General features: G+C 38.1%; 1 protein-coding gene across 2 annotated transcripts in view; it reads left to right on the top strand.

Moving 5' to 3' along the window:
* ARHGEF28 (Rho guanine nucleotide exchange factor 28) overlaps window positions 1-19,171 on the top strand; it is a 314,786-nt gene that overhangs the window by 113,518 nt on the left and 182,097 nt on the right. For both annotated transcript variants that reach the window (XM_031003474.3, XM_031003473.3), the window contains exons 3-4: window positions 9,500-9,647; window positions 12,581-12,874. In XM_031003474.3, coding sequence (XP_030859334.3) covers window positions 9,500-9,647; window positions 12,581-12,874 — 442 coding nt within the window. The remainder of the gene's footprint in view (window positions 1-9,499; window positions 9,648-12,580; window positions 12,875-19,171) is intronic.

The following is a 19,171-nucleotide window of genomic DNA, read 5'->3' as shown; positions in this document are numbered from 1 at the left end:
GGCCCAGGAGTACAATACCAGCCTGGGCAACATAGTGAGACTTTGTCTCTACCAAAAAAAAAAAAAAAAAAAAAAAAAATTTAGCTAGGTGTGGTGTGGTGGTGGTGCCTGCAGTCCTAGCTATTTAGGAGGCTGAGGTGGGAGGATCCCTTGAGCCTAGGAATTTGAGGCTGCAGTGAGCTATGATCATGTCACTGTACTCCAGCTTGGGTGATATAGTGAGAACCTATCTCAAAAAAAAAAAAAAAAAAAAAAAGAAGGAGAAGCGAAAAATGAACAGAAACCCCACAAAATCCAAATCCAGTTATGTTAGGCCCTCCATTTTAAAAAATATTGAAGCAATTAATCTAGAATTATATACCAGATATTATAGATTCTAGACAATGAATATTAGATAGTTCTTTAAGTTCTTTAGCCTCATTCTTTCTCAGACCAAATAAGCAAACAGAAAAACAAACAAAACACACCATCTCTTAGTAGTGCTTGTTCCGCCTAAGCTGAAGCAATCCTTGTCGTCTTTGGATGTCTGATCCTTAGAGGGCTCTCACTGGGGAGCTGAACTCTGTCCCCTGTCCTTCCCTGTATTGTTTTGTGCTCTTCCCTTGGGGCCTGCAGAACATGTCTAATCCTATGTCTGCATGATAGACCCTCAGATATTTGCAGCGGTGACCATTTACCCATGAGTCGTCTCTTCTTTAGCAAAACAGTCCCAGTTCCTTCAATTGTTCCTCATATGACAGCATGCTTTTTGCATCCCTTTGGCATCCTTGTCCTTTTCCTCTGAACGTGTTGTCAGCTTTGTCTATATTTGTATTAAAGTATTCCATGGCCCAGGTGTGTCTGACAGGTATAAAGCAGAGCTGGACCATACTCACTCTTGATGGAGTTACTAAATTTTCATCAATATAGGGTAGGGCAGGCTGCTCCCTCAGTGATGCTAGTGGATTATTGATTAAAATCCCAACTTGTGTCTAACTGTTAAACTGCATTTTGCTTCCTTCTTGGTTTATGTAGTTGATGATTTGGGGGCCAGTATAGGGCTTTTATTCCCAAAGGATTATCAGAATAATGCAAGAGTGATTACAATTTTTCTTATACCCAAGCCAGTACATTTCCCACTATGATCTGCTGCTTAAAGTGCCAGATATTTGTTTTCACTTACTAGGAGTTCTCTGTTTCCATGGAATTTGTAAGTTAGGGATTTGAAAAGGAAGCAAGCTAAGGGGCTTTATAAAGCCTGCTTCTGGTCTTGTGAGGAATCTGGAGTCATTTGCTGACCTCTGTCATGAATTGTCTTTTACTTAGTTCTGCTGTGTTATAGAAACAAAGGCAATTTCAATTTGATACTGGTGAATCGTTCCATCAAGGGTGAAAGTCGTCTAGATTTTAAATTTATGTGTGTGTGTGTGTGTGTGTGTGTGTGTGTGTATATGTATACTCACTCTGTTGCCCAGGCTGGAGTGCAATGGCATGATCTTGGCTCACTGCCACCTCTGCCTCCTGGATTCAAGCGATTCTCTTTTCTCAGCCTCCCGAGTAGCTGGGATTATAGGTGTGCGCCACCACGCCCAGCTAATTTTTTGTATTTTTGGTAGAGATGGGGTTTCACCATGTTGGCCAGGCTAGTCTCAAACTCCCGACCACGAGTGATCCACCTGCCTCGACCTCCCAAAATGCTGGGATTACAGGCATGAGCCACCGCACCTGGCCTGTGTGTTTATATTTTTTGAATTATTGTGTTTAATGCAGAGGTTTGAATAATGGGTATCTCTTACAAATATTAATATATGCATTTAATTATGTTAATTATTTCTTTGGGTATGTTATTTTAATTGTGTAATTTAGATCTTTGATATCCTTGTCAATTATTTGCTTACTTGTTCTATTAGCTATTGAAAGAGGCCTGTTAAAGTTTCCCACTGTGATTGTGGATTTATCTATTCTATTGGATTTGTTAACTTTTGCTTGATATCTTTTGAAGATGTGTTATTAGGGGCATACAGAAGTAATATTATGATATTATCTTATTCAACTGACTCTTTTTATGATGAAAGATTTCTCTTTCCCTAGTAATATGTGTTGCTTTAAAATCTGCTTTGTCTGATATTATTTTGTTTGTGCTAGCTTTTTCTTGGTTAGTTTTGCATGGATGTCTTTTTACTTTTAAGCTTTCTGTGTTATTTTTAAAGTATGTCTCTTGTTGGCAGTGTATAGGTATCGTTATTGTTTTTAGATTAAAAAAAAATCCATACTGGCAGACTTGGTGTACCATTTGGAGTAGTCTACCTACATTTAATATAATTGCTGATATAGTTGGATTTATATCTACATATAGCTATTTGCTCTCTGTTTGGCATGCATGTTTTATTTTTATGTTTTGTTTCGCCTGTCTTATTTTCTTTTTGATGAATCAACTATTTTTATTATTTAAGTTTCCTCTCTATAACTTATTAGTTATGCATTCTTTTGGTGGCTACTCTCAAGTCAAAATATGTATATTCAATATATTATAAATATGATAAAAGTACTTTCAGCAATTTCCTAATATTGCTAGGTACTTTAATTTCATCTACCTTTTACATTATTGTTGTCACACATTGTAGTTCTACAGATATTTAAAACTCCGTGACATTATAATGTTTTGTAAAACATTTTCTTATATATTACACAAAATATGTAATTTTATAATTTTGTAAAATTGTTTGTATATTTGATTTAATTATATTTATTCACATATTTACCTACTCGCTATTCCTCATTCTTTCCTGCATTTCCATGTTTCTGTTTGAGATCATTTTATTTCTTCTTGAGTAACTTCCTTCAGTATTTCTTTCGGTGCTGGTCTGTTGGCACTGAATTCTCTCAGTATTAGTCTCAAACATTTTAATTTCAGTTTCATTTTTAAAGATATTTTTGTTAGATATGGAATTTTCTTTCATCCCTTTACAGATATTACCCAATTGTCTTTTGGCTTCCGTTACTTCTCTGAGTGGTTCTCCTCTCTGGTATTTTGTTACATTTATGTCCTTATTGTTTCCATGACTTTTTATTTGCCAGCCCTTGTTATTCCTAGTTGTTTTCAGCAGGACTGTTGGCCTGCTGTGGTCTATTTTATCCTATCTGGAGATGGACACCTACTATAAGGGCTATTTCTCAAAAAATGTCTTATAAGTCTTTTAAGTTATTTTAGTTAACCTTCTTTTAAAAAATTGGTATTCTGATATTTCCCCCTGGATTTAACCAATTTGTATTTACGTGAATGGGACAATACATTTGAATAATCTTGATATTTTAAATTATATAAAAGTCAGACGCTTTTAAACATGCTTCAAATCAGGGGTTCTTCAGTTTTTTGATTCACATGTTCTTTGTGTACCCTTCTCAGAATCTGTAACTGATAGACAGACTCCCCAAATAAATGCCCCAAACTGTTGCATACATTTTCCGGAGGATTAGGGTACATTTCCCCTCACCGTATCTATCCGTAGATTGCAGGATGGGAACTACATTAAGAACATAAAGGAAAGATTGAGTTAAATGAAAAGCTGTAGATAAGTCACTAAATATTCGTGCATTTGCTGTTCGTTCACTAACATGGTGGGGAGAAAATGTACTGAGCCTGGCACAGAAAGATGTAGATTTATTTCTGGCTCTGCTCCTCACTAGATCTAATATTTTCAGTGTTCTCTTTAATAAACAAGGTTCATAATAATACCTCCCAGGTATTATTGTGGGAATAAGACAAGAAAACACACAAGAAAGCACTGTATAAATTGTGGTGTGCTGTACACATAGATAATATGTATAAGTAGTTAGATATATCGATATCTGTATTTGTATACATGTGCACACACATATAAGAAATAATATTTGCATCTGCACACTTTCTTTTAAAGAAGTACTTCAGCTAAACACAGTAATTTGAATAAAATACTTTGTGCCCACGGTGCTTCCTTTGGTACCACATATGCTATTGTACTTGAGAAATTGTGAAGAGGATATCCTAACTTGGGGGTTGGGGCAGAAATCAAGAAACCTAATATTACACATCTGGCTCTGGGATCCTGAGCTAGTTAGCAGTAGTACCTATAATTGTATTTGCTTACCTATAAAATGGGATAATAACCATGCATCCTTTTTTTTTCTTTTAACTTTTCAAGGATCTTACAAAGTTCAGTACACTGTATTCTACAGGAAAGGCTCTGTATAGATTTTTTTTTCTTATTGTAAAGAAGACAAGTTTCAAATCTTGAATATAAATCAAATTTGATAGTTCACTTAGCACTGTATTTTAGCATAATAGTTTTCATGGCATGTATTAGTAAACATTGATTATAATATTTAACAGTCAACTTATATTTACCTTTATTATGCTTCTTTCCCTAAATCATCCCATATAAAGGCTGTGTATAATACTAGAATCCATTGGAAGATAGTTTATGTCTTCCTGTCAAATAAAAAGGTGACAATTACCATTGAAAAGTATTTATTAACTTCTCATTTTTGCCTGTTACTATAAAAGCTAGAGTTCATAAACTTTTTTTGAATCTTTAGATGCCTTTGAGACTGTGATGAAAGCCATAAAAAAACCTTTCCTCAGAAAATGGACATATATACACACAAAAAACATTATTATGTTCTGCTAATAATTTTCAGAGGTCCTCAAACTGTCTGAAATCCATATTCAGATTCTTCCCTTGGTTAAGAAACCCCACTATAAAAAGATGTATCCTTTTTTCTAATTGTCATAATTTGAAAATACAGTATTTGTTCATTGTCCAGTCATGCCATATATTTAAGAAACCAGAGAGTTAAGGTGTTGTTCAGCAAATAGCATTGTTATTAACGAAGTGTAATTATATATAGATGCATTGTTTATAAAGGGAGGGAAGAAAGGGAGGAAGGGAGAGAAAACATGAGTACAGGAATACCCAGTGATTAGGCTAATACAGCCACCCAATTACTCAAGGTATTAGAGACATAGATTAATGAAAAAACCTTTAGAACATGCAAACTGGTGTCGACAACCATTTCCACTTTAAATACCGTCTGGAAAGGAATGGGAAAGTTGGATGAGATAGTTTAAGGTGGCAAAAACATTTGTTACCTTTTTGGTTCTCTGGGAAGAAATCCGTAGATGTCACAGCATTTCAGCAGAAGGATTGGTCTTTGAAAATTATTGAGTTTTACAAGTAGAATTTCTCTAGAGGATGTTTGGTGGTAAAAAATGTTAGTTTAATTTACCTGATTCTTTGTGTGTATTTATATTGAACTACGTTTAGTATGATTCTAGTCAGTTCAGCTTTTCTGCTCTACATTTGTGATTCCTGTTTTCCATGTGACTTGGCCTTCCAAGGTTTTATGGGAGTACTGATGAGTATTTTTTATTTGGGCATGATTGGGTAAGAGGTGATATACCTTCACTATTTGACAGGGAAAGGGAATGATTCTGACATTGATTCCAGCTGGTTCACTTGGGAAACTAAAAATTTTGACCTGCCAAAGGCAAAGTTTGTAGGTGAATTCATATGTGAAACAGAAGAGGGAAGACTAAATTTATTCAAATTGAAATTTGGTTTGGCCACTAACAATGTTTACATTATTTTGCAATAGACTTTTATAAAAGTGGGCAATAAATTTCAGTGGCAATGGAAAAAGGTGAATTAAATCAGCGACGAACTGTTTATGATCTGTTAACACAGGAAGTAATTCCAAAGATAGTTTTGGCAAGGTTGGGGTGAAAATGATACTCTTAACCAGCACATGTGATAAAAGTTGATACAAAATTTTTGGAAAGAAGTTTGGCAATTTGTGACAACTTGTTCATATTTTTGGAAGCATTTCTAGAATTTTATTCTAAAATAGCATCTCAAAGGATAAAAATTACTTAAAATGTTTATAAAGAGTTGTTTAAAATGTTACAAAGTCAGAAGTACACTTAATGAACAGTAGATGAATATTTAAATAATCATGCAATTGTGGAACATCAAACGCTTGGTGGAATACAATTAAAAAGGGTGCCAAAGATTGTAACAATGTAGAAAAATATTTTTGACAGAAGAGAAGAAACCACACAGTATGTATTAATGTATTATGCCATGAGTATAGCTGTGTAATAATTACCTGTGCATATGAATAAAGACTGGAAGAGAATAGGAAAAATGAAAAGCGGGTGATAGTTTAGGATCATGTCAATGCAGATGAAATCTAAATACCTTTAATTGCTATTATTTATTCAATAATGAAAACTTTTAAACAGTCTTCTAATTTTATGCTTTTATGGATTTTTATGTTAGATATTGAATTAATTAGAAATTTAATCATTTGGTAGAAGGCATGTTTTTGCTCCTAATGGATAGCTATTGTTCTAAAACTATTTATTGAATTGTCCATTCTTTCCCTGCTGATTTGAAATGCCACCTATTATAACATAATTTCCATGGGTACATGTGTCTGCCTCGGGCTTTGAACTTGTCTGTCTCTATGCTACCATTACTCTGTTTAAATGACCCTGGTTTTATTGTATGTTTTGCTTTGTGGTAGAGCAAGCTTTGACAGCCCAAACATTCTCTCTCAAAAATATCATTTCGATTCTAGTGTATTTACTCCTCCAGATGAACTTTAGAATAAGCTTGTTGAGTTTCATTTGAAAAATGGGTTTTGACTGGAATACACTAAACTTGTTGATTAATTTGGGGAGATAATTTTGCCTAGCATGCTTCTTATTTTTTCCAGAAATTTCAGTGGCATATTTGAGTGTTTTTTTATTTTGGATATAGTGAGTTTATAGAAACGTGAGAACACATCTCTGTTGCTTCTATGTAGAAGCAGAGTGATTCTGATATTTATGCCAACAAATTTATCTAGGAAAGTTTCTAGTTTTCAATTGCCTGAAACAAAGAATATAATTGGATCCAGATGGGGAACTGAAAGAGATACTTTGGAATTCTGTACATTGGAATTTTGTCTTTGCCATATATGAAATTGGTGGCCTTTTTAGAAGAGTAGCAGATTTTCAGTGGACTCAGTGGTTAGAAAGATCCCACTCTTACCCAAAAAACTGCCACCTGTGGTTGGCTATTTAAGCTGTACTTGCATATTCTTTCAGAAGGCCGTTCTTCCTGCTGATCTCCTAAGTAGCTTTATCTAAATCCATCTCCTTTGAGCTTTATCTGCCTTTTCTGAATGAAAATGTCCTTGTTATTTCATCTTCATATTTTCTTTCCTTGTCTTCCTCTCCTGCCCATCCATTTCTGTCTAATTGGGTCTCTGTTGGTTTTTGTATCACCCCCTTCTTCTTCCATAGCATCTTTAACTGGGTCTTTCTGATGTTTTTCTGGTTACCATATAAGAGACTTTTTTATTGCTGAATCTCTTCTGAGTGTTAGGACTTCTGGGCATCTCTCTTTAATCTCCTTAATGGGCATGTCTTATTACTCACATGACTGTTGGTTATCCTTTTACTAGTGTAAAGCATGGCATGGTTCTTGAAAGGCAGGCATGTTGAATTACAAGACTGTAATGTTCAGGGTTGTATTGTGTTGGAAAGGGTTGCAATTAAACTCTCATAAGCTGTAGTCCTTGTCCACCCAACCAAATAAAATAGTAATATGATCGTTGTTTTGAATAGATGCAGATTAGATATCCTTGTGATCTGTGAAAATTTTTGATCTGTTTATATAATTTGTTTTTTTATTTAAAAAAAATCACAAACAGGTCAGGTCAGATTCTGCCTGTGGATAGTTAACAGTCTCTTTAGAAACCAGGAACATGACTAAAGCAAGCTGTTCTTCCTTTTTTAGGAAATGGAATTTCGTCTAAGTTTCCTCTCTCAGTCATGTTAGACATTTGTTGTTTTTTGCTTTTCAGATCTCCTTCCTGAACTTTTTTGGAAGCTATTGTATGGTAGATTTTTCTTGGCGTGTTGCTTTTCTATTGATTACGTTTGTGTGTGCACATACACACGCATGCTCATATGCAGAAAAAGGGCAATTCAAAACTGCCAACCAGTGATTTTTTTTCAGAACTCTATACTTTGTATTTATACCATTTCATAATTTCAGATAACTGTGTGTGTGATACGTTTTAAACCACTAGAAAAGCATAGTTTTTTGTTTATTGTAAAAAACTGAGATTAAATAACCATGTGACTACTAGAAAACCCTGCACCGATTTTGTTTTTGATCCTGATTGGCTTAACTCTTAGCGTCCTGTGAAATATCTTGCTAATATTTGTCAGAGGCAAATTGATGTTAAGGAGTCTGTGTAGGCTTTTCTCTGTTCACTTTCTCCTCTATCATAGGGTAAGGATATCTTGGCGAGCAGGTTTGTTTTTGTTGGACAAGCACACAAAAGCCCAGATGCTTCTCCACGCAGGGCCGAGCTCTGGAGGCCCTCCAAAGTGGGCGACCCTTTCCACCCCCAGGTTTCCATTTCCCCGCCACTCCCACAGGCTGGGCAGAATGCGCTCTCTCTGGAGGCCCCACTTTGTATTGCTTTTTGTGTTTTCGGTAGGGAGTAGCACAAATCCTTCAAAGCCTCTGGGGTCTGGAGATGACCTGGCAGTCCCTACCATAGCTGCTGTTCCCCTGGGTGCAACACGGCTGCTGTAGGCCCTCCGCAAAGCCTCAGGATGACGACATACCCGAGAGCCCCAGCCTGCTGCCCCACTTCCTTTGACATTAGTCCTCAGAGGATGCCTCGGTGACCTGAGGTGGCAGCTCCTCTCCTTGGGACCAAGGCACTTTGCAGGGCTTTGTGCCAACCAGAAGCTCTTAAGAGAAAGTGTGAGGAAAGAGCACTTGGAAACCCCTCAGAGAAGAGAAATAGCAGATGGAAATAGCATAGCAAGGGGGAGGGAGTAGTCCTATTTATTTGGCAATGTTTGTAAATATTTAAGATTCTTACAACTGGCTATGGTCTAGCACAGGGTAAGGCCAGAGCTAAGAATAATTATCATGAACTTTTGTACTAATAATGGAATTTTGGATACAGGATAAAAATTAACTCAAGCCATGATGTTCAGCTGGTAGAAATTCAGAGTACAAGACTGCTGGGTGTGGTGGCACATCCTTGTAGCCCCAGCTACCAGGGAGGCTGAAGTGGGAGGATTGCTTGCGCAGAGGAGTTTAAGACCAGCCTGGGCAACATAGTGAGACCCTGTCTCTAAAAATAATTTTTGAAAAGCAAAAGGCAACGAAGTACCACACTCCTACATCTAGTACATTTTAAAGAAAGAAAAAATTCTTTCCTGTGCCCTGAACTTCAACTTTAAAAACAGAACAAACCAGCTCTGATACCCATACCTAAATACATCAGGAAGCATCTTCCCTAATGTCAAATGTGTTGTTGTTGGAAGGAAGCACTCGTGCTATTTGAACTCAGCCACATGAAGTGAACATAACAAATGACACTGTTATGGACCCAGGCCCTTTGTATTGTGCTTTCTTAGAGCCAGGACAAGGAAGTGTGACAATGCCCCGACTTATTCCTTTTTCAGGGGCAGATGACGGTCTATGCGAAGTTTGACAAAAATGTGTATCTTCCTGAAGATGCTGAGTTTTACTTTACTTATGACGGATCTCATCAGCGACATGTCATGATTGCAGAGCGCATCGAGGATAACGTTCTCCAGTCCAGCGTCCCAGGTGAGGTGTCCTCTTTGTGGTGCAGCTGCGAAATTAGTCTGCAAATAACTTCCCTCCAGGGATGTAGGCCAGGAAGAGAGCCAGGAAGAAAAAGAAAACAGTGCTGCAAGGTCAGGAGTGTGTGCGTGCCTGTGTGTGTATGTGTGTATTAGGAAGAACACTGACGTCTGAGATTCTTCCAGCTGTATCTGCTGCTTAACTAGGAGTCTTAACTGAGACCAGGCAGACCCATCCTATTGACTGCACCCAACTTTTATGGTTGGGTGTGCTTTGGATGCAGTCAAATGGAGGAAACACTGTCTATTGCGTGTCACCTCCTAATCACCTCCTATAACCTCAGACTCATTGCCAGGGTTGGCTCAGGCAGAACTGACATTGACAAAGTTTGTCTTCTCTCTTCCTCATTCTTCTGTAAGCAGCCTGGCAGCCATGGGTCTGCCTCTCCTCTGCTTGCTCCCTTTGGTCACTGGGGTTCTTTCCTTGATGCCCTGTCCATCCAGAATCTTCCTTGGGGGATCTCCAGCTCCAGAACTTTCTCTCCCCATCATCAAAATGCTTACATTTGGAAACCTGTAATTTCCCCAGTTGTCTTCTTGATAGATGACAAATTAATATATCCTGTTCACATATTGTGACGAGCTAATAGCCCTTCTCAATACAGTTGTTTTATATTTTTATTGCTATGTGGGTTACGCATTTAAGAGTCATCAGGCTTTAACCTAACGGTGGAATTAAAATGTCATTACCTACAGGACAGGGAGGGCATTTTAGAATTCTTTTTTATTGATTGGTTGGTTTTTCTTAACTGTGGGTCTTTCAGGCCCCTTTAATTTGTATCATAAAGAGACTCTTTAATTTTTATTAGAGTTAAGATTGAGATCATTTTTAAAGGAGCTTGTCCCTATGTGCTTCTGTAACATATCTGCTACACGTGGAAAGAAGGTAGCCAGTGAACATGCAAACAACACAGACACAGTGAGAATTGTAGAGAAGTGCAGATACCTCTTAGCTCTACCTGGTCTTGGTCACTGAATTAATCTGTTGTACAATTTCTGAGACCGTCGGCAATTTTAAGCACTTCTGTCTTTAGTCCAGTAATCTTCATCATTAAAAGAAAAAAAAAAAGGAAGAAAAGACAGTCAAACCGAATTAATGGGCCAGTCATGGTGGCTCATGCCTGTAATCCCAGCACTACGGGAGGCCGAGGTGGGAGGATCACCTGAGGTCGGGAGTTTGAGACCAGCCTGGCCAACATGGGGAAACCCCACCTCTATTAAAAATATAAAAATTAGCTGGGCATGGTGGCCGGTGCCTTTAGTCCCAGCTACTTGGGAAGCTGAGGCAGGGGAATCACTTGAACCTGGGAGGCAGAGGTTGCAGTGAGCTGAGATCATGTCACTGCACTCCAGCCTGGGAGACAGAGCGAGACTCCATCTCAAAACAAAAACAAAAACAAAAACAAATCTAATTAACGGCACATAGTTACTTCAGCTGTTGGTTGCTTTCCCTCTGCCCTTTTCCTCTGGCTAATGTTTTCCCTACCTTTAGTTTTGCTCTCTTTTCTTGGTTTTCTCCTTTATCAAGCCCTTATAGAGAAAGGATAAAAAATAACTAAAGTGCCACTCGTATTTTCAAAACTTTTTATCTTTTTCTTTACTTGCACGTGGTAGCGACTCTCCTCCTCCTTCCTTGGGAGGAAGATAATATAATCTTTTGTTTATATTGTGGTCTACTTAAAAGTGAGGTTTCTTATCTTCATTTTAACAGAATCTAGAGGCAGGTGACAGTTTCTATTTCTGAACCTTGAATTTCCCTGGTGACAGCTTTTACCAGGACAACCTTTCAAAATTTGTAAGACAGATTTATTTAATATTTCCTGGGTATGTGTAGTCCGGTGGGAGGTGGGTGCATTCTGTGCCTGTACCATGAGACCACTTTTAAGAGTCGATGACAAAGTGACACTAGTTCTCTTTCAGTAAAACTTGGGATAGTCTTGTTCCTTGGAGCCCTAGCTGCAAAGCCTCTGGGAAAAGTCTTTGGCGAATAAGGCAGAGGAGGAATGACTTGTACCTGTTAGCCATTTGATTGGGGGCAACAGGGTGCTATGAACCAGTGGTAGCTGAATAACTCTTCTCTGTCCAGTCATGATTATCATGATCATAGTGATTTGGTGCCACCAATTCCTGAAAAATCTGCCAAGGGCAGCATAAAAATGTACCTGGGTAAGAGCTTCCCAGCTCTGGCAAAATAAGAGAGTGGGGCAAAGAAGAGGAAGAATGACGGGAGGGACAAACAGCAGGATTTGGTGACACTCTCAGGAGAAATATTGAGAACACCTACAAGACAGAGACACTATTGTCGGAAGAGGGGGCAGTGAGCAACAACACACACACACACATAGATATGTATATATATTTTCCATTTTGTTTTCTCTTGGGTAGTCTTCACCCACCTTAACTCACATTCAGAGGAGCTCTATGGAATTAGGGCAAACTTGTGTAATTGTATGGTGCTATCTTATAAACTTATTGCTTAAATATGTAAAAATATGTGACTCAGGAGGAAATGGCAGAGTGGAAAAGAGCAAAGGACTTGAAGACAACAAACACAAATTCAGGGGTCAGGGTAGGAGTAAAAGGTTAAAGGAATGCTGAATAGCAGTGTTTGGTAACGATAGGAGAACAGATGCTCAAGTGCTCAGAGCTCGTAAAGGTAAGTTTTAAAATCAGGAGTTACTGAAAGAAGATGGAGTCAGCATTAGTTTGGCCCACATGCTTGGCAGTGTGTAAGGGTAATGGGCTGGCTTTCCTTTCTGCTTTGTTCTCCTGGAGTGTGTTGTCTGCTTAAGCTATGTGGTGGAGCTAGCACATTGGACCCCTGTGAGAGCATCTTCTACAGACTTGGGGTGAACTGTTCACTGTCTTGTTGTCCAGGCCATGGGCTTCAGGAGACGGTGACGGTATCTGTGTGCCTCTGCTCGGAAGGTTACTCTCCGGTGACCATGGGCTCCGGCTCAGTGACCTACGTGGACAACATGGCTTGCAGGCTGGCTCGTCTGCTGGTGACGCAGGCCAATCGCCTCACAGCCTGCAGCCACCAGACCCTGCTGACCCCATTTGCCTTGACGGCGGGAGCGCTGCCTGCCTTGGATGAGGAGCTCGTGCTGGCTCTGACCCATCTGGAATTGCCTCTAGAGTGGACTGTGTTGGGAAGTTCTTCACTTGAAGGTGGGTCATCACCAGAAAATTCAGATATCCCCTCTGTGTGTCAAGTTCAGAATGTACCTTATGCTATACTGTGTGTTCCCCTCGGCAGGTTTTCCTGCCCACTTTTTACCTGAACCTTGCTCTGATGTGGAGGGGCTCCCTGAGGTCCTGAGCCACTCATCTCTGGGCTGGTTTATGTGACTCCGTGCCAGGAGGTGTGGGATAAATGGAAGAGCCTTGTCTCAAGTGGGGAAAGACTGTTTCTTTATGGTATGCTCTTGAGTCAGCTGCTCTGGGCTGTGGCTCCACTTCCCTTGGCAAGTTTTCTTGCTGTGGGAAGGGGACATTGCTGCCCCATTTCCAAATAGGTAGGCTCACTGGACAAGAAAGATCATGTCACCAACTCTGTGAAACACCTGGAAGACATGTGACCACATGGGAAACATAACCAATGAATTGACATCTTTGAAAATGTCAGTGTCACTGAGAGCATTTGTGTTACATTTGTACTAGTTTTTGGAGTTCTAAAGACCCAATGAACTCTGAATACCAAGTATTTGGAATCTGCGTGTGAACAAGGCTATAGATGTTATATATAGGCCCTTACTAGACATGAGGCTAAACTGATCAATAGATGCTTTTTAAAAATGAAAAAATAAAATCTTTTTTTGAGAGATGGGGTCTCACTGTGTTGCTCAGGCTGAAATTGAACTTCTGACTTCAGTGATGCTTCTGCCTCAGTCTCCCAAAGTGCTGGGATTACAGGCATGAGCCAACATGTCCAGCCAATAGCTGCTTTTTATTGGTGATTACAAGTTATATATAATTTTATTGGAAATACACAAATGTTGTTTTGTAATTTATTGAATACAACATATGTTATTGCTTTTTTTGCTATCCTTCCTGTGACCTTAGCTTTGTAGTCAGATGATGCTATTTTTGAGAGTTTCTGCTTCCTGGTAAATTCTAGTTGTAAGTTTCAGGTTGGCTTAAATTCGATCATGGATGAGATTAAATGCACTGCTCTGGGTAAAGGGGTGTGAGTTTTGTAAACAGAATTATAAAGCCATAAGTCACAATCCAAAAGGATCTCTGTTTCTTCCCTTAAACAGGGTCACACTAAAACTCTTCTGGGCACTTAAAGACGTCTCTTGTTTTTAAGACCTTGGATGGGGGAAGTCACAAGTCTAGTCCAGCACCGAGCCATGCCTGAATCCTGTGTGCTGCACTCTCCTGTGTGGTGGCTAATTGATACGTATGGCGTGGGCTCCCTGAGGGTGTGGGTGGTGTTTGTTCTGCTTGCTATTATCCCCAAGGATTCAGCAAGGAGATATGAAATATAAGGGGGAGTTGCAGTGATGATACTTGACCATTCATTCATTCATTCAACAAATACTTTTTTAAAATAAAGTATTAATAAAATATTTTTAATAAAGTATTTAATAAAGTAAATGTGCTGCACATTTTTAATTTCTACAATGAGTCATAGTAGTACCTGCTTCTTTAGCTGATGAGACAGGGTCGTCTTGCTCTGTTGCCCAGGCTGGAGCGCGGTGGCACAATCATAGCTCACTGCAACCTCAAATTCTTGGGCTCATGTGATCCTACTGCTTCAGATTCCCAGGTATCTAAGATTATAGGTGTGTGTCACATGCCTAGCTAATTAAAATTTTTATTTTTATTTTTATTTTATTTATTTATTTATTTATTTTTTTAGAGACAGAGTCTTGCTGTATTTCTCAGGCTTGTCTCAAACACCTGGCCTCAGGCGAGCCTCCCACCTCAGCCTCCCCAGTAGCTGGGATTATAGGCACCTGGCTCAACAAATATTTCTTAAACTCTTGCTATGTGCTAAGCCCTTATATACAGGTGAATTGCAATAGTAATACTTGATCGTCTGGAGATACACCCTTTCTATCTCACATATGTAAGTGATAGATGACATGTATGATCTATATTAATATAGATATAGTATATATAAATGTATATATCTATGATACACATTGTCTATATCTAAATATTATATACATATAATGTTTTCTGGCTAAGAAACTTCATCTTAAGCCTCTTGGATTTTTAAAAAGATTTCTAACTATAATATTGGAAGGTGTTTTTTTGGGGGGCTGTGGATCCATTTTGACAAAGACACAAAGGTTTCACGATTTCCCATGAGTAAAGGAAGAGCATCACAGCCTCACGCAGGGGCAGGTGCAGGTTAGTCCCACAGCCCCTCCCCAGGCCAGCAAGTCTCTCAGCACAGCAGCTTGGTGCCTGCAGCGGTTTAATTTGTGCCTCTGAAAAATTACAAATTGTTGAAGGTCATGGAACCTCATAACTGCACATGAATAGCTTAAACTAAGGGTCTCCAAAATGGAATTCATGTTACCCACATACTATATTTATTTTTCATGCCGATATTTAGAAATACATTCATACTCTCTAGTATTTAATCCGTGGATTGCAATAATAGAAGCATACAGTTTTCCATGCTGGGCATGCCTGCTCAAAGTTATTTTTGCTGGTAGAGATACATAAAAAAATAAGTTTGGAGAACGCTTGACAACGCATGTTGTCGAGGGTCATCCTATTGCCATTTTCATTGCTATTTGGGGATACATTCTTGTTTGCCAAGCTTTTAGCTGTCATGGCCTTTGATTTATCCATATTTTTATAACAGACAGATTTATGTCACCAGGAGGTCCTTTCTGACCCCTCTGCCAGTATTTATACATAATATATGTATTTTCATGAGAGAAAAACTGGAGTGGTTTCTTTTCATGGTAAAACACTTTTCTATTCTAGTGTCCTAGTTGTTAAGAATGTGTGCTGTGGAGCCAGGTTCAGATCCTGACCTTATTACCTCCTGGCTGTGAGACTTGGGCAAGGTATTTTAGTTCTGGTGCTGCACATTTTTAATTTCTACAATGAGGCATAGCAGTACCTGCTTCATTAGCTGGTTGTGATGATTTTATTAGATAATGTATGGCAAGACCTCTAGAAGAGTATCTGAACATATTAAGTTTTCAGTAAAAGGTGATGTGGGTATGTGCATGTGAATAAATTTTCATATATAGAGTGTATTGTATGTACTTGTATGTGCATAGGTAGAAAGCAGATACAATTGGTTTGGACAAATGAAGCTGAAGGCAAAATATAAAATCCTGGCATTGTAAGCAATTCTTTGAAAATTTCTAGGAATGTTTCTAGACTTTCTCTAAAGGCAGTTTATAGTATTGAGGTAAAACTGTCTGCAGCCTAGACTTGTAGTGTAGCTTCTCTACAACATCAATGTCAAGCGACAGGGTTAATGCTCATGTTTGAAGTCGAATTTTACTCTGAAGGTTATGACCATCTTATGAGATTTGATTCAGCTCACCGTGTGTTTAAATCTCTGTATCTGCCTGTTCACACCTCAGTTCTGTTATGTATGTATGTAGGGGCTCATATATGGATATTGGCTAAGTTTAGATTGGTAGGTCTTAACAGATGTATTTATCAGTACATTTCTGTCAAAATTATTCCACGTTAAAAAAAAACAAATTGGGCATTTAGATGAATAGATTGAAATATAAATTCTTCTGTGTCAGTTTTAATTTTGTACTTTAGAAATTGTATTAGATACTAGGTAGAAGGAAAATGTGGAGTTTTTATTGTATTTACTGGATCAAGTAGTTGGACATAAATTAATCATTTTATAGTTGGGAATAAACAAGAGTATTTGGAGAAGGACTAACATTAATACCCTAGATTAACTGGATTATATTAGATTTTTACAATGCACATATATACTCTATGGATGTATTTTGACTCATTGCCTATTCATAACCATTTGGTGGGGTTCCACTAATCTTGAGCTGTTTTGGATTTGTTTTTCGTTGTACTTTTAATTTAATAGAGTTTTAATCTAAGCAGTTTAAAACCCCTTATGTGCTTACACATCTTTTTTAGTATACATATTTTATTTGTGTTGCTTGTCTTCAGGTAGATAAATTATAATAATGATGTAAGAAATAAACTGTGACATCGGACCCACTGGACGTTATAATGTATTAGTGGCAGTGGCATCACAGGTGGAAAACAATTTCTTTCCTAGTAATTATTTCTTCCAGTACTTGTCCAAAAATTATTTTAATGCTCAGTGTTCACTTTTATTAAATTTTTTTTGTGTTTATTTATTTATGATTTCTTCAAATATAAATAGATCTTACCGAAGGAGTATTCATTGATTTCTGTAATGACTTTGTCTTGGAAGAGTGATCAAAACCCTGCTGTGACACATTACTGTATTCTTTGCATTTTATAATGAACTTCTCATTTTTTTCCCTTGTCAGTCATTGAGAGTTATTAGGAAGGACTGGGAATCTGGAAAAAGGCCAGAGTCTGAGTAGAGCATGGATCTTGTAACAAAAAGCAGAGCCTTCTTTCAGCCCTGTATCTTACCCGTCATTAGTCACAATGCAACTTCATTATGTGTTTGAGGAAAGGAAATATCCCAGATTTTATTTAATTTTAGACCATAAATAAAATTGGATTTCTAGTTCATAAAATTAAGACCATTCCTTTTATGAAATAACATTCATAATAGTGCCTTGTGCAGGGTCTCAGAAGCCCAAATTTGGAGTAAAGCGTTGAATAGTAATATAATTATTCAACAGAATCTCACAATTTATTTTTATTTTTTTGTTTTCGGTTTTTTGCTTGTTTGTTTTTTGAGCAGAAATCTTTTCTCAGAGATTTGTATAATTTTGACAATTAGGTTAACTGGGATAACACATTCTAATGTTTTATGTGTTGATGCTCAGATGACTTTGGAGTTGAAAGCCTCCTCGACCTTCCTGCTCCATCAAACTACCTCCCTCCACTTGTGTTCCCAGTAGCTTGACATGGCTGGCAAGCACCAAGCTTGCCAACACCAGTGAGGGGCTGCCATGTGGGTAAAGAACCCAAGGGGACTACAAATGGTATCTCCAAAGACAGATGGCATCGTTCCTGTGAACACATAGCTTCTGTCCTAACCTATGGAGTAGGTCGAGCTTGTCCTGGTTAGGTTTTCTAATTTAAGAGAAAAATAAAGCCCAGTTCCTTAAAAAAACAAAGAGGTCATATAAAGAATATTTTTCACATATGTTTACACTTACAAACTAATATATAACAATTTGGAAGACTCAAGATATTTTTTGCCAGAGTAAATTACTATTGTTTTCAAAAATTAACTTGGACTCTTCCAGTTGTCTAGGTAAAAGTAGTTCATGTGATCAAAGGTCTCCTAACAGGCAAGAAGTTCTTCTGCTCATTATGGAACAGGTGTATTCTTTGTTATATCAATCATAAAAACATAACCAAACCTGTTTATTTTTTATTTTTATTTTTTTTTGAGACGAAGTCTCACTCTGTTGCCCAGGCTGGAGTGCAGTGGGATGATATTGGTTCACTGTGACCTCTGCCTCCCGGATTCAAATTATTCTCCTGCCTCAGCCTCCTGAGTAGCTGGGATTACAGGTGTGTGCCACCACGCCTGGCTTATTTTTGTATTTTTAGAGATGGGGTTTCACTATGTTGGCCAGTCTGGTCTCGAACTCCTGACCTCAAGTGATTCACCCACCTCGGCTTCGCAAAGTGCCAAATCTGGTTTTGTAAAGGTACTAGCATGAATTGAATCTGCAGGGCAAAAATATTAAAGTGTTTAACAAAACAAAGTATTACCTGGCAGATTGCTTCGTCGGGTTTAAAGAGTTAAGCTTTTCTCCTGCCTTTGTGATTGGTCCTATGAGTGAAAGAAAATGTTAAGGTAAGCCAATTGAACTTTTGGAACTCTTCTATAGGAATGTTTTGGACTTCAACACAGCTGATGTATTTAGAGGATCCAGCTTCTCATTCTGTGGGTCTATGGTTGGTTGGAGAGCTGTCCCCAAAGAAAACCAATTGGTGGAACTAGTAGGACCCACCAAGGGTGGCTTAGAGAATTGAATATTTTCTAAAAGTCGGATTAAGAGTACACTCCTTAACTTGCAAATAACACCAATAGAGTTATAACAACCACAACAGATTTAAACTTGAATCCAGAAATTAGAGAAATGATTTGTTAGTTTCAAGGACAAATCCAAGTACAAGTCACAGCATAATGAGTAGTAAGTTAAAGGAAATATAGAAAACCTTGTCATGGCCCACACATATAATGTATAGGTAAAGTAATGTGATGCTTTTACTGTGGAGAAGGGTCGTTAGTATAACGCTCTGCTCTTGCCTGAATAGGGTCTTCATAAATTAGTTCCTTTTGAAGGAGAATGTTTGTTTTTCTATGCTTTACACATAATGGAA

This window comes from Gorilla gorilla, chromosome 19 (assembly GCF_029281585.2).
Source record: "Gorilla gorilla gorilla isolate KB3781 chromosome 19, NHGRI_mGorGor1-v2.1_pri, whole genome shotgun sequence".
Taxonomy (NCBI): domain Eukaryota; kingdom Metazoa; phylum Chordata; class Mammalia; order Primates; family Hominidae; genus Gorilla; species Gorilla gorilla.
Note: the sequence above shows the minus strand (reverse complement) of the source record. Positions and strands in the feature narration are given on the sequence as shown.